The sequence below is a fragment of the Bubalus kerabau genome, chromosome 3 (assembly GCF_029407905.1).
Source record: "Bubalus kerabau isolate K-KA32 ecotype Philippines breed swamp buffalo chromosome 3, PCC_UOA_SB_1v2, whole genome shotgun sequence".
In the NCBI taxonomy this organism is placed as follows: Eukaryota; Metazoa; Chordata; class Mammalia; order Artiodactyla; family Bovidae; genus Bubalus; species Bubalus kerabau.
In genome coordinates, this window is record NC_073626.1 from 45798588 (window position 1) to 45812444 (window position 13857).

Sequence of the window (13857 nt, forward strand, 5' to 3'; positions counted from 1 at the left end):
TATAGTCTGTATATGTGTCTGTATATGTGAAGTGAAATGTAGATTTGTATTTGCTTGATATTTAAAATAAACATGAGGTAAAAAACCAGAAACTAATAAGCCATTCTGACTGGTGTGAGGTGATATCTCATTGTAGATTTGATTTGCATTTCTCCCATAATGAGCAATGTTGAGCATCTTTTCATGTGTTTGTTAGCCATCTGTATGTCTTCTTTGGAGAAATGTCTGTTTAGGTCTTTTTCCCACTTGTTGATTGGGTTGTTTGTTTTTCTGGTATTGAGTTGTATGAGCTGCTTGTATATTTTGGAAATTGATCCTTTGTCAGTTGTTTCATTTGCTATTTTTTTCTCCCATTCTGAGGGTTGTCGTTTCACCTTGCTTATATTAAGTTTCTTTTGCTGTGCAAAAGCTTTTAAGTTTAATCAAGTCTCACTTGTTTACTTTTGTTTTTATTTCCGTTACTCTAGGAGGTAGGTCATAGAGGATCTTGCTTTGATTTATGTCATCAAGTGTTCTGCCTATGTTTTCCTCTAAGAGTTTTCTAGTTTCTGGTCTTACATTTTGGTCTTTAATCCATTTTGAGTTTATCTTTGTATAGGTGTTAGGAAGTGATCTCATTTCATTCTTTTATGTGTAGCTGTCCAGGTTTCCCAGCACCATTTATTGAAGAGGCTTTCTTTGCCCCATTGTATATTCTTGCCTCCTTTGTCAAAAATAAGGTACCCATAGGCTCATGGATTTATTTCTGGGCTTTCTATCTTGTTCCACTGGTCTATATTTCTGTTTTTGTGTCTGTACCATATTGTCTTGATGACTGTAGCTTTGTAGTATAATCTGAAGTCAGGAAGGTTGATTCCTCAAGCTCCAGACTTCTTTCTCAAGAGTACTTTGGCTATTCAGGGCTTTTGTGTTTCCATATGAATTGTGAGATTTTTTTGTTCTACTTCTGTGAAAAATGCTATTGGTAATTTGATAGGATCACATTGAATCTGTAGATTGCATTTGGCAGTATAGTCATTTTCACAATATTGATTCTTCCTACCCAGGAACATGGAGTATCTCTCCATCTGTTTATGTTGTCTTTGATTTCTTTCATTAGTGTCTTATAATTTTCTGTGTACAGTTCTTTTATCTCCTTAGGTAAGTTTATTCCTAGATATTTAATTCTTTTTGTTGCAATGGTGAATGGGATTGATTCCCTAATATCTCTTTCTGATTTTTCATTGTTAGTATATAGAAATGAAAGTGATTTCTGTATATTGATTTTGTATGCTGCAACCTTGCTACCTTCACTGATTAGCTCTAGTAATTTTCTGATACTATCTTTAGGGTTTTCTGTGTACAGTATCTGTCATCTGCAAACAAGTGAGAGCTTTACTTCTTCTTTTTCAATCTGGATTCCTTATATTTCTTTTTCTTCTCTGATTGCTGTACCTAGGACTTCCAGAACTATGTTGAATAATAGTGGCAAAAGTGGACACCCTTGTCTTGTTCTAATATTAGGGTGAATACTTTCAGTTTTTCACCATTGAGAATAATGTTTGCTGTAGGCTTATCATATATGGCCTTTACTATGTTGAGGTTGGCTCCTTCCATCTCATTTTTTGAAGAGTTTTAATCATAAATAGGTGCTGAATTTTGTCAAAGGCTTTTTCTGCATCTATTGAGATGATCATATGGTTTTTATCTTTCAATTTGTTAATACAGTGTATCACATAGATTGATTTGCATATATTGAAGAATTCTTGCATCCCTGGAATAAACCCAACTTGATCATGCTGTATGAACTTTTTGATGTGTTGCTGAATTCTGTTTGCCAAAATTTTGTTGAGGATTTTACATCTATGTTAATCAGTAATATTGTCCTGTAGTTTTATTTTTTTGTGTTGTCTTTGTCTGGTTTTGGTATCAGGGTGATTAACTTGCTTAAATATTTTTAAAGTATGTTTTGAAGTTTTTTAAAGTAAGTTTGACCCCATTGCAGGAGGCATCTTCTGATACAACAAACAGATTCAGCATAAATTTTAGAAAACCAATTAGGACTTAATCAATCATGATTTTGACAAAATCAATTTGGCTAACAGAAAATAATATTAATTGAATAGTTTCAAAAGTTGAATTTTCCTGTTTAACTGTCATTTTGAGTAATGTGCATTATTTTGTACTAAATTTCCATTTCACACAGCCAAATACATTCATTTATTGCTAATAGAACAGAAAAATAATGAAATAATTGAATGCATTCTTGACCTCTTTGAATATATCATATTCTTTGGAAAATTTAGTCATTATTGCATTGAACATCTGCTCCATTAAGGCATTATGCTTGATGCTGAGGTTACAAAAGTGAATAAAACAGATTTCATTTTATAAGGTTTATGCCCTAAGGAATTTTATTGTAGGATAATCACTGTCAATTTATTATCTTACAGTAAAAATTTCAGGAATATAAGAGGTGCCTAAAAAAGATCTGCAAAATAATAACCCTTTTCTTTTATGATAACTATGTATATAGGCCCTTCTTTTGAGTTTTCTTTGTAAGCTCGAGACTTCCCCCCAGGATGGTTTTTTTTTTTGCTCCTTTCACATAATTGAAGGTCTCATCTACTAGTTCTTATTTCCTTCACGACTTCCACAGGCATCCCTTTCCAGGGGTGGAAAGACCCTCTTTGGTTAAAACCTCATTGACTCTCTCCTCTACAGTTGAGCTCATCTGTTTGCTCTCCAGTTTCTTCCCTAAATAACACACTTCCTGGAATGAACATCTCCGTTCATTTTTTCTAGACTCACCTCTCTCTGATTTCTTCCTCATACTCAGCCCAACCCAGAAACTCATGGCCCTATGGCTTAAATCATGAGTTGATATTCTCTATGATGCCCTCCCACTTTCCTCCCCCTGTTTCTTCCAGACCAAATCACAAGTACTTTTAAGTTAAATTCCACTCTTACCTCTTCATTAGAGACTTTAGTCCCATCTTCCTGCCTTTGGGATGAGTTCTGTCCTTAAACAAATGTGGTCCCATCAGGAGTCACTGCAGATACTAGTTCAGTTCTGCAGGAGAGGCTGGAGGTGGGCAACCTACAGAAATTACTGGAAGAGACAGACAATGCACTGTAAAAGCAGAAGTCTTGTGAGGATCCAAAGTGTAAGGAGAGATTTACTTCCTGCTAGTAAAATATTCTGATGCAGCGTCCATAGTGTGTATGTGTTAGCCACTTGGTCTTGTCTGACTCTTTGTGACCCCATGGACTGTAGCTGGCCAGGCTCCTCTGTCCAAGGGATTTCCTAGGCAAAAATACTGGAATAGGTAGCCATTCCCTTCTCCAGTTGATTTTCCCAACCCAGGGATCGAATCCAGGTCTCCTGCATTTCAGGCCAACTCTTTACCATCTGAGCCACCAGGGAAGCCCAGCATCAATAGTACTTAGACTCAGTTTCCAGTAAGCATGACTTTTGCCCACTAACATCCTCTTTATGCCTTTCTTCTTCCCAGGATGTGCCTGCCCCTCCCAAGCCTGTTTCTCTCCATCCTTTATATCAGACTAGACTCCATCCTCCTGCTAAGTCCCTACTGCGACCACAGACCCGCCCGCATGCTGACGGTCTTACCCCCGGACCCTTCAGCCACTTGTCCTCCTTCTCCTTGAGTGATGAACAGGAGAATTCTCACACCTTGTTTAGTTACAACGCATATAATAAGGTGAGAATGCCCCATGCTTAACTTTTAAATGTGGAGAAAACATATATTACAAATATTGAAGTATATTAAGAATATTAAATATTTGTGGGAAGGCACGTGTCCTTACAAAAAGATAATAATTAACCTTGGGAAAGTATGAAGTATTTGTTTCCTTTCAGAGTCATTTCCTGATTTGCATTGCTTATTGTTTCATGCTGTGATCCCAAAGTGGAAATCCCAAGACATGCTTCAAAGCCTGACAAGAGGCCATTATAAATTTATCTTCTAGTCTCAGTTCAAAGTTCTTAAAAACGTCTCAAAATGACAGTGCCTTGATGAGGAAGCATTTATAATTGTAGTCAGTGTGCAATGGAATACTTAGAATTTCTATGGATATCTGTAACAGAATATTGATATTTTATTTTAAAATGAATCTATTTGCCTTATAATGTATGGTGGTGAGACATGTAACAAATAATGAGGCGTTCGGTACCTAAAATATATTTTTAACAAAGCAAAAATTTTATAGTTGGCTTTGGAATGTAATCATGAATATTCTATTAGAAGCAAGCGGTCAGTAGCACAAGAGGCTTATGTATAAGCATTCTTTGCTCTTCTGAGCATCACCATAAGGACGTCCTGGCTAGCATAGGCTCTCAGATTTAGAAACTTTTCTAAAAGAATTGACTAGTCAAAATCAATCACCAGTTAAATCATTTTTAAATTCAAAATCTTGTTTTAAAGTATTTGTTTTTGCAAAATCTCTATATTTAATGAAATATACCTCTATACTTGGAAATCAATCAAGACCATATGTTCCAGAGTGTATGCAGTTGAGTAATATTCCTTGAATCCTAAAGAATTAAAAAAAAGCAACTGTTCATCAATCCAATCTAAACACCAAAAGATCATCCAAAAAGTGAGCACAATTATGAGGAAAATTTTGCTTTTTATATTTAATAGCATTTATCATGATTGAATGGTTAACCCTGAATTAAATTTTTAAAGTATTCATTTCTGGGACTCCCCTGGCAGTCCTGTGGTTGAGGATTTGAGCTTCCTTTGCAGGGAGAGCAAGTTCAATCCCTGGTTGGGGAACTAAGATCCTGCATGCCATGTGGCTAAAAAAACAAGAGAAAGAGAAAGAAAATTTCTTGAACTAAACAAAAAATGAAAATACAACATATCAACTTTAAAAATTTATGGAAAAAGTAGCAAATTTTTAAAAAGTAATCATTTTCTGCAAACAAAGTATTTTTAGGCTAAGTTCAGGATAGCATTTGTATGACCTTTGGTTGCTTCTAACTCTTGGTCTAGAAAAAGTATTTCATGGAGAGTATAGTATTTTTAAAAGATTTTATATTGCTTTAAATTCTCCCTATTTTAATACTAGCCAACATCTATGAAATTCATTTAGCTATTAGAGTTAATATTTTGATAACACACCATTTTCTTATAATGTCATCGATGAGCATCATAGGATTATAATTGTATTTTATAAATATCAATTGCTCCAAATAGTTCTTTCTTTGACATTTTGGTAGTGTTTCCTGGAGACATTCAGCAAAGATAAAGTCAGTATTTCATCCATGTTTTAGCCTTTTCCTGGTCTGCCTGTGAAGAAAAATATATCACAGCCATTTGAGGCTGGACAACTATTTTCATTTTATAAAAACTTCGCAATAGATTTTGTCTTTCAATGTCTGAGATTTATTGATATTGAATAAAGAAACATTCACATCTGAAATAATAATGTTAACATTTCTTGATGGAATATTCAGTTGCTTAGTCTGATATTTTAATTGCTCTTATTAAAATGTATGGATTATTCAATTTGACCTTTGTGTTTACTAAACTTGTATTGTAATGGCCAACAGTGTACTAAATGAAATAACTTGTCTGGAATTGTAAAACATAGTCATTTAAATTAACTTCTCTTCAATATCCTAACATCCTTCCCAGGCTTCACTTTCAGCCTTACCTGCTAGGTTTATCTCCAAACTCAAACCTTCCCACCCCTGCCCCAGAGATCCACACTGAACTTGACCTTACATAGCTATCTTTGGGGCTTCTTTATCAACTGTAGCTACAGAAAAATGTTTGACAGGTTTTATTCTTCTGTTGCATCTGTAGTGTGTGCTCCTCTCTTGCCCTAAATCTTTACACTAATCCCTGATCTCTTCTACTTTCATAAGTTCATATGATGAACCTTATATGACATCCTATCACATATGATGATGATCAGGCACTTTCCTTTATATCTTGGTTATACCAGTATGTCCTCTCTTTCCTCCACCTCATGAAGGGAGTCATTACTCTTACTTCCTTCTTTAACCCTTGTAACTAACATAGCCCAGTGGGTAAGTGTGCAATGTCTTCAATCAGTCCATCCGAGTTCATTTCTTGACACCATTCTTTCCAGGTGGTGATATTGGGTACATTATATAGCCTCCAAATGTCTCCATTTATTTATCTATAAAGTGAGGATAATAAGAGTACCTACCTTATTAGACTATGATAAGATGGGCTAGTATGTGTAAAGTATTTAGAATAGTGCTTGGGACATGAGGATCATGTAAGAGTTAGATCTTGTTACTAACTGTTGTTCAGTTGCTAAGTCACGTCTGACTCTTTGTGATCTGCGGACCGCAGCACGCCAGGCTTCCCTGTCCTTCCCCATCTCCTAGAGTTTGCTCAGATTCATGTCCATTGAGTCAGTGACCTATCCCACCATCTCATCCTCTGCTGCCCTCTTCTTCTTTTGCCTTCAGTCTTTACCAGCATCAGGGTCTTTTCCAATGACTCAGCTCTTCCTGAATTGTCAGTCCCATTACATTCTTACATTTCCATTTGTTCTTTTTCCAATGGACTCTTCTTTGAGTGCAGAAACTTCGAAACACAAACTAAAATGAATACTTTTCCATCCTTTTCTTTCACGACGTTGCAAACCTAGTAATTTCAAGATTTTCTTTCCCTCAAAGGGGTCAGTAGCCATTATTTTCATCCCCCTCTGTAAACTCACTCTTTAATTCATTCTTGAAAACATTTTGTCTTTCACCTTTATCATTCTACTGCGATTTCTCTCTTAAGGGTAAACTGCTTGTCAACAAACTCAGCTGAATTTAACTGAGTCTTCTCTTTTATCCCTTGTCGCAGTTGACACTGTTAATTATTCACTCTTGGATCTCTGACCTCACTCTGCTGTTGGGGTAATATGGACATTTCAACTCCCTTACTGTTCCTTCTTTATTTTCTTGGTGGACACTTCTTCTTCCTCTGTGTCTTGTCTCTAATTGCCTCACGTGACACTCACCCACTCACAGACTTCTGGGATGATCTTAGCTGTACTGATGATCCTCAAATCCACATTTCCAATTCTGTTTTTCCTTTGAGATCCAGAATTATACCTTCAGCTGCTTACTTGTGATTTCCCCTAGGATGTCATATTGTCACCTCAAACTCATCATCTCATGTCACCTCAAACCAGTTCTGTTCTGGCTTCCCTCCTTCTGTCAATACCACAATGCTCAGCCCCCAGACTTGAAACCTGATTCACCTATTACGCTTCTTCTGCTTTGTCGTCATAGCTACTCATTCACCAAGTTGCATGGATTCTTCTTATATCTGTCATGTTTTTATCTTTTACTACGCTTTATTAGTATTCCACTTTGCTTAAACTAATCTGCTATTTTCCTCCAGGTGTGCCTTTGGAATTTCTTGCTATTCAACTTGCCCACTCATTCCCCCCATATAAAAATACCTTCTTGCTTTTTACCTTACTTATGAAAATCATTTTCAAATTTCATGACCTAATCAAATGATCCCTCCTCCTCTGTGAAGTTTCCCCCTGCATCAGCACTCAAAGTGATATTTTTCTTTCAGTTTTTATAACCTTTGCCTGTGCCAAGGTATCTCGTGCATATTAAAGGTTATCATGTATTTATTTGTTGTGATTATTTTAGTGTCCACCTAGGACACGACATGCTTAATATGATATTTTTCACATTATAGGTAGAGCAACAAATATGTGCTAATGATGAACAAATACTAAAATGACCCAACTTATTCACTAGGAGCACAAGATGTTTGAATACAAATTTCAGATTATTTCTATTTTAGTGAAAGTAAAAGTGAAGTCGCTCAGTCATGTCCGACTCTTTGCAACCCCATGGGTGGTAACCTACCAGGCTCCGTGGTCCATGGGATTTTCTAGGCAAGAATACTGGAGTGGGCTGCCATTTCCTTCTCCAGGGGATCTTCCCAACCCAGGGATCGAACCTGGGTCTCCTGCATTGCAGACAGACGCTTTACCATCTAAGCCACTAGGGAAGCCCCATTTCTATTTTAAGCAGAAGCTAAATCTGAGTCAATTTAAAGGTTTATGGGTACATTCAGTACAATTTACATCAATTAAGGATCTACCATTTTTGAGGGCTACCACCAGTTTCCAGTGAGCTTACAGAGGGCCTTGAATGGAATGGTATGTGGAGGCAGGAGACCTCTGATCCTCCGCACCTGAACGTGGATGCTGGAATCTGCAGGGTGTCCGCAGTCCTGTTGGTCCATGACCATCAATCCAATAATGCATTACTGCATCCTTCTTTCTTCACCTGCACAGCATGACCTCCTTGGCTCTAGGTCAGTACTCCTGAATCTCTATAGCATGCATTGGAAAACATTGTTAGTTACATGCTAGGAGCAGGTAGACGTGGAACCTGCTCATCTCAGAACCATCAGCTTAGAGCCTCCACATATTCTCCTCTCCTGTTCATGCCTCCTTTGCCGTAGGAACTCTGCAAGAGTCTGTATTTGTGAATTTGCCTACTCTCTAAAATTCTGTTGTGACCTGCTAGTCAGTTTTAAAATTGTCTCTCATCTAGACTCATTTGGCCATTTTACCCTCCATCTTGCAATGCATTTAAACATGTTTATCTGCAAAGCTAAAAACGACCCACTCACAGCACATCTTTTATGTTTAGGTCTAATGCTGTCCACCCTCTATTTGTGAGAATTCAGTTCATTTAGAAAGACTCCTCTTCTCTGGGCCCACTGACGCACTGCCCTGGGGTCTCAGCTACCTTCTTGACCCTCAGGTGAGAAAACCTACATACCTCTAACGTGCATCTGTGGAAAGCTTATTGCTCTCCCAAACATCTGTTTTCCAGCCTCTGCCTCATTTATTCTCTCTTCCACTCTCACAGGCATTTTAAGTCAACCCAGGATTCCAACTCTTGTGGCCCACTTTCATATTCCAGCTGAAGTTCTCAGCCTTGTGCGCTTTTTCCTCTTTTCTTATCCCAACTACGTTTTTGACCTTTCATTTAGCACAACCATAGGCTGTGTTGACAGGATGTTCTTTCTCATCTTTGTTTCCCCAGAGTCTCTGCTCTGCCAGTCTACACCAGCAATAAGCAAACGCATGCCAGCGATGATTAGAGCTGGGAGGAGACAGAACTAAGCCGTCACCATCAGATGGCTTTTCTCATCTGCTGGCAGGAGGAAGGCTGGGATTTCCTACTCTGGAAGGCTCTATTTACAGGGAAAGCTGGAGAGATTTTACAAGGAAGAATAAGATTTTTATAGACAGAGAGACAGCTTTGAAGCCCCAGGAGAAAATTCACAGGCATTCTGAGGATATCTTCTGTCATTTTTAAAAATTAGATTATTTAGGGGGCTGCCTGTGTGACTATCCAGCCATTTTATTTCACCTTCAGTTTTGTAAAAACTGAAGTTTTTGAGCCTTTTTTGTGACCACTTTCCATGTTATTTCTGGTCTGGTTTTGTCCCTGGAGGACTAAGTATAGCTGATTTGTTTACATACATGCCCTCCCATAGGTTCCTCTGCTGTTAAATTCTGTTTTGTATTTTCTATGCAAGGGCTGGTTCCAGCACTTTCAATTTGAATATTCCAGTGCTTATCTCTGGCGTATCCTTTCTACCACTCTAGCTTTCCCTTCTGAGCAGGAGAGAGTTATTCATCTTCTACCTCTTTTCTTCCTGTCCAGAATACTCTTCCCAGCCATGACTGAGGTGGGAGGTAGATTGGCTCCATGGCTGAGCAGCTAGAATTTATCAAACTGAGTACATTGGAGATTTGTTTTCCCTGGATGCTTCAAGGAAAAAGTTCATGGCAGGAGCTGAGCTCTGCTGGAGTAAAGAGATAAGATGACCACATCTGTCATTCTTAGGGTCAAGGAGACTTCCCTGACTGCACATGTGCGGAAAAGTTCCTTGGGGGTCAAAAAAAAGAGGGGCTGCTCTTCCATAATAGGCACTGTGAATCTCCCAGCGACCCCCTGCCGGGGAATCCATCTTGGCTAAAGGATGCACTTGCTTGTCCAAGAGGGCCCTGGACCAGGTCAGATGTGGGAAATGAAGCAGGATGATTGGCTAGGGGAAAACAAGGGCCAGGAGGAACTGCCTGATATAAGTGACAGATAAATGATGATGTAAGTATCTTCTTCTCCCTCCTTATTCAGGAGGACGCCCGCACTCTTCTCTGGGTGTGTGTTTCTGCCTCGCCTCTGTCTTAAATAAATAAACTGCTTCTCAGCATGTCCTCCCATGCAGAGATGACTGAGCTGTGCCTCTCATCATCAGCTTTGTGCCTGTTTTTACAGCTCTGTATCCTTGAAGTCTTATTTTCAAGAGGGACAAGAGCCAGAGTGGCTCTATTCCAGCCACTCTTCCCTGGTGGACTAGTGGTTAGGATTCCTGGTTTTCACCCAGGCTTCCCAGGTTCAGCTCTGGGGCAGGGAACTTTAAGACCTCACTACTCACTCCTGTCTCCCCAAGGTCATGACCACTCCCACTCTCTCTCCTGCGTCAGACCCCTGGGCTGCTGACACCATGGCTAGACTTAAAGGTTTCCCACAGAGACAAGAAGGCATTAACTTCTCTGTGGGATAAACATTCATCTTTTTTATTTTTAAAGCATACTGATGTGTTTTCCATTTAAAAAAAATATTTCATTTTAAAAAGTTTTTCGAAAGTCAATATTTTACAGGTATATTAATGTAACAAACCATTTTAGTCAATAATAAATATTTTTAAAGTGGTGTGATTTCAGTTATTTTTACTGAGCCTTCTCATTAGCAGAAGTGCCTTGACTTGATCAGTGAGTGTGCTTCTGCTGCTGCTAAGTCACTTCAGTCATGTCCAACTCTGTGCGACCCCATAGATGGCAACCCACCAGGCTCTGCTGTCCCTGGGATTCTCCAGGCAAGAACACTGGAGTGGGTTGCCATTTCCTTCTCCAATGCATGAAAGTGAAAAGTGAAAGGGAAGTCACTCAGTCATGTCCGACTCTTCATGATCCAATGGACTGCAGCCTACCAGGCTCCTCTGTCCATGGGATTTTCCAGACAAGAGTACTGGAGTGGGTTGCCATTGCCCATTCCAGATCAGTGGGTGAACTTACAATGAAAACCAGCTTAAGATTGTCTTCAGACTCTGTAATGAAGACATCGGTTGCTGACAATCTTGTTGAATAAATGAATTGCTTTATGCTTATATTTGGAAAAGTAATTCAAACGTGTCCTTTAGTTTCTTACCTATAAAATAGCAATAAAAATAGAATCTCTAGCTTAGAATTGTTACCATGATCAACCAATACATGCGGCTTTCACATTTCACCTTAAGTACACAGTTTTATATGTTTTCACCGTGCTGCCTATTGTTTGTAGAATTCTGGTGCTGGAGTAAAGAAACAATCCATCAGTGTAGTTAGTAGGACATTACTCTCATCTAAAATTGACTTTTTCCTTTTATTACAATCTATTCGGTACTTTTATCCTTCCAAATTTATTCACATATGTATTCTGTCTCATTTTAATTTTTCACTTTGCTTTCCTTCTTCCCCTTGGCAACTACACTATTGTTGCTAGTATATTTTCTTTCAAAATTGCATTATTATTTTGTGTATTTATAATTAAATTTATATAGATGCTATTGTGCCACATGCTTCGCTCTTTTCCTGTGGGTTTCTTTTTTTCTTAGCTGTGATAATACGGTATTGGGATTGGTTCCAAAACTTTTGCTCTCAGAGATCACCTTGGCTGATTGTATTGGAATTACCTGAAGAGCTTAGAAAAATGTAGATTAATGGGACTCAGTTGAAACTTCTAAACTCAGAACTTCCACTGAATTGAGTGATCTTAAAGTTTCTGCTCCATTGAAAATTTTATGCTTCTTCTATGATAAGCAACATTTTCCTCTTTTGCTTTTTAAATTCTGTAATGATTCAACAAGAAAATGAACTTCAATATGAAAAATAACTTTAGAAAGAAAACCTGTTTATACTGACATTTTTGCAAGTGTTTGATTATAATGGATTTTTTCTCATAACCTCTAGTAAGTTAAAGGAAACACAACTGTTAAATAGTGTATATACTAACATAAGTCACAGAATTTTCTTCTAATTAGAGTAGGTTGTAAAAGGTAATGTTGAGTTCTTAGTCAAAATTGTCCCCATGAGCTTGTAACATTTACAGTTGGATTGAGTGGTTATATATCCAGTATTCTTGGACTTATTGAATCCCAGGTACACATATTTTTTCCCAGTGTGCTACTTCAATTATTAAAAGTCATTTCTCTTTGAAAAAAAATACCACAACTGCCAACATGCAGTTTTTTATAATTTAATTCTTTTAAGAAATTAAAGTGCCTTTTTCATAAAAAGAGATTTTAAAATATAGCAATGCTTTATATTAGCATTACATTTTTGCTAAGAAAGATGAAGCATTTTACTTGAAATGTATTTTTTCCTTATGATATGTTAAAAGAATATTTACTGATCCATCTTTATTAGGCTGTTTTTCAAGCAGCTGCTGCTGATATTGTAGATTAAGAATAAAAAGGAAATATAACTTGTCTGTGATGAAAAAGTGAGACTTCAATGAGCAAAATGGAGGTGTTTTCAGCTCAATTCCATCCATTATTTGCCTTCTTTAGGTAAAGGATCACTCCACTTACAATAAGCCAAGGGTGAGATGTCTATTATTAATAGAATAGTGAAGAATTTACCTAGAAGATGGATTATGAATAAGAAGTGTACAGTATTAGAAATAGGAGGGGGAAAAAAAACCAATTGTAATTGTCAACTCTTTGGGGCCATTAGATTCTGTTGACTTTTGTTCTCGTATTATGGATTATTGGGGGGTTGGCACAGGAGTGTGAATGAGATAGGAAGACAAAGGAAGGAAAGAAACTTTTACATACAGGATGAGTCAGGGGCACAGGCTTTAGCCTTCTTCCCAGATACGACTATCCCTTCTTTCCTCTTGGATATTTCACCCTATAAAGGTTGACTTTTCTCATTTGTTTCTTTTTCCCCAGTTTCATCTCCTATATCTTAATTTTCGAATTTAATTCATTAGTAAAATGTATATTTTTACCATGGGATTGAGAATATCTTAACTGGCATAATCATTACATAGCTACTCAGAGAACTGACCCTGGAAATCTATAGAAATTCAATAATTTAAAATATTAATATTAAAGGCATATTTCCAACATGCATTAAATATTTTAGTAGCTCCACTGAAATGAGATTTTTTCCCCTGAAGTTTCTTTTGATATTTTAACAGAAATCAATCAACAGAAATTAAAGCAGATTATGGCTCAGCTGGAGAAGGGAAAAATTAAAGTAATTCTGTCTTTTACCAACTGATTCAAAGACTGAAGGGGCTTTGAAATAAAAACTTGCTTTTCTAATGTAAGCTCTAAATATTTAGATCTAAAGATGTAAAAAATCTTTTATGAATACATTTCAAGAATAAAGCAGCATTCCTTTGAGATAAGTAGTTTACAATTGGGCATAGCTTTAGAAGGAGAAAATGAACCCTAAGTTATGTGATTGGGTTCAAGGTTACAAAATCCTTGTCCAACTTCTAGCCTAATTCCCCAAGAATAACAAAGAGCATAAAACTTGAAATTTTTTTTATTATAACACAAAGTCTGAGAACCCTCGAGTCTGGCAGTTAACAAAGTGTACTATATTCATTTCATAAAGATATATTGAGTAGCTCTTATTTGCAAAGCAGTGTGTCTGTGCTGCTCATGCATTGGGAAGCAAGGGCCTTTGTCAGGTACCTCTTTTCTATTTGGGGAAACACAGAAATTAAACAAATAAGCAAAAAAAAAAAATCATTATAAATGATCATCGTGACAGCGGCCA

The 13857-nt window shown here is 37.3% G+C and overlaps 1 protein-coding gene and 1 non-coding gene across 9 annotated transcripts in view; one reads left to right on the forward strand and one right to left on the reverse strand.

Annotated features, from left to right (window-relative positions):
- MLIP (muscular LMNA interacting protein) overlaps nt 1–13857 on the forward strand; it is a 286739-nt gene that overhangs the window by 244591 nt on the left and 28291 nt on the right. For all 8 annotated transcript variants that reach the window (XM_055571766.1, XM_055571774.1, XM_055571769.1 and 5 more), the window contains one exon: nt 3495–3701. In XM_055571766.1, coding sequence (XP_055427741.1) covers nt 3495–3701 — 207 coding nt within the window. The remainder of the gene's footprint in view (nt 1–3494; nt 3702–13857) is intronic.
- Nucleotides 7938–8009, reverse strand: TRNAC-GCA (transfer RNA cysteine (anticodon GCA)). Its single transcript has one exon. It is a non-coding gene; the product is annotated as a tRNA-Cys (tRNA).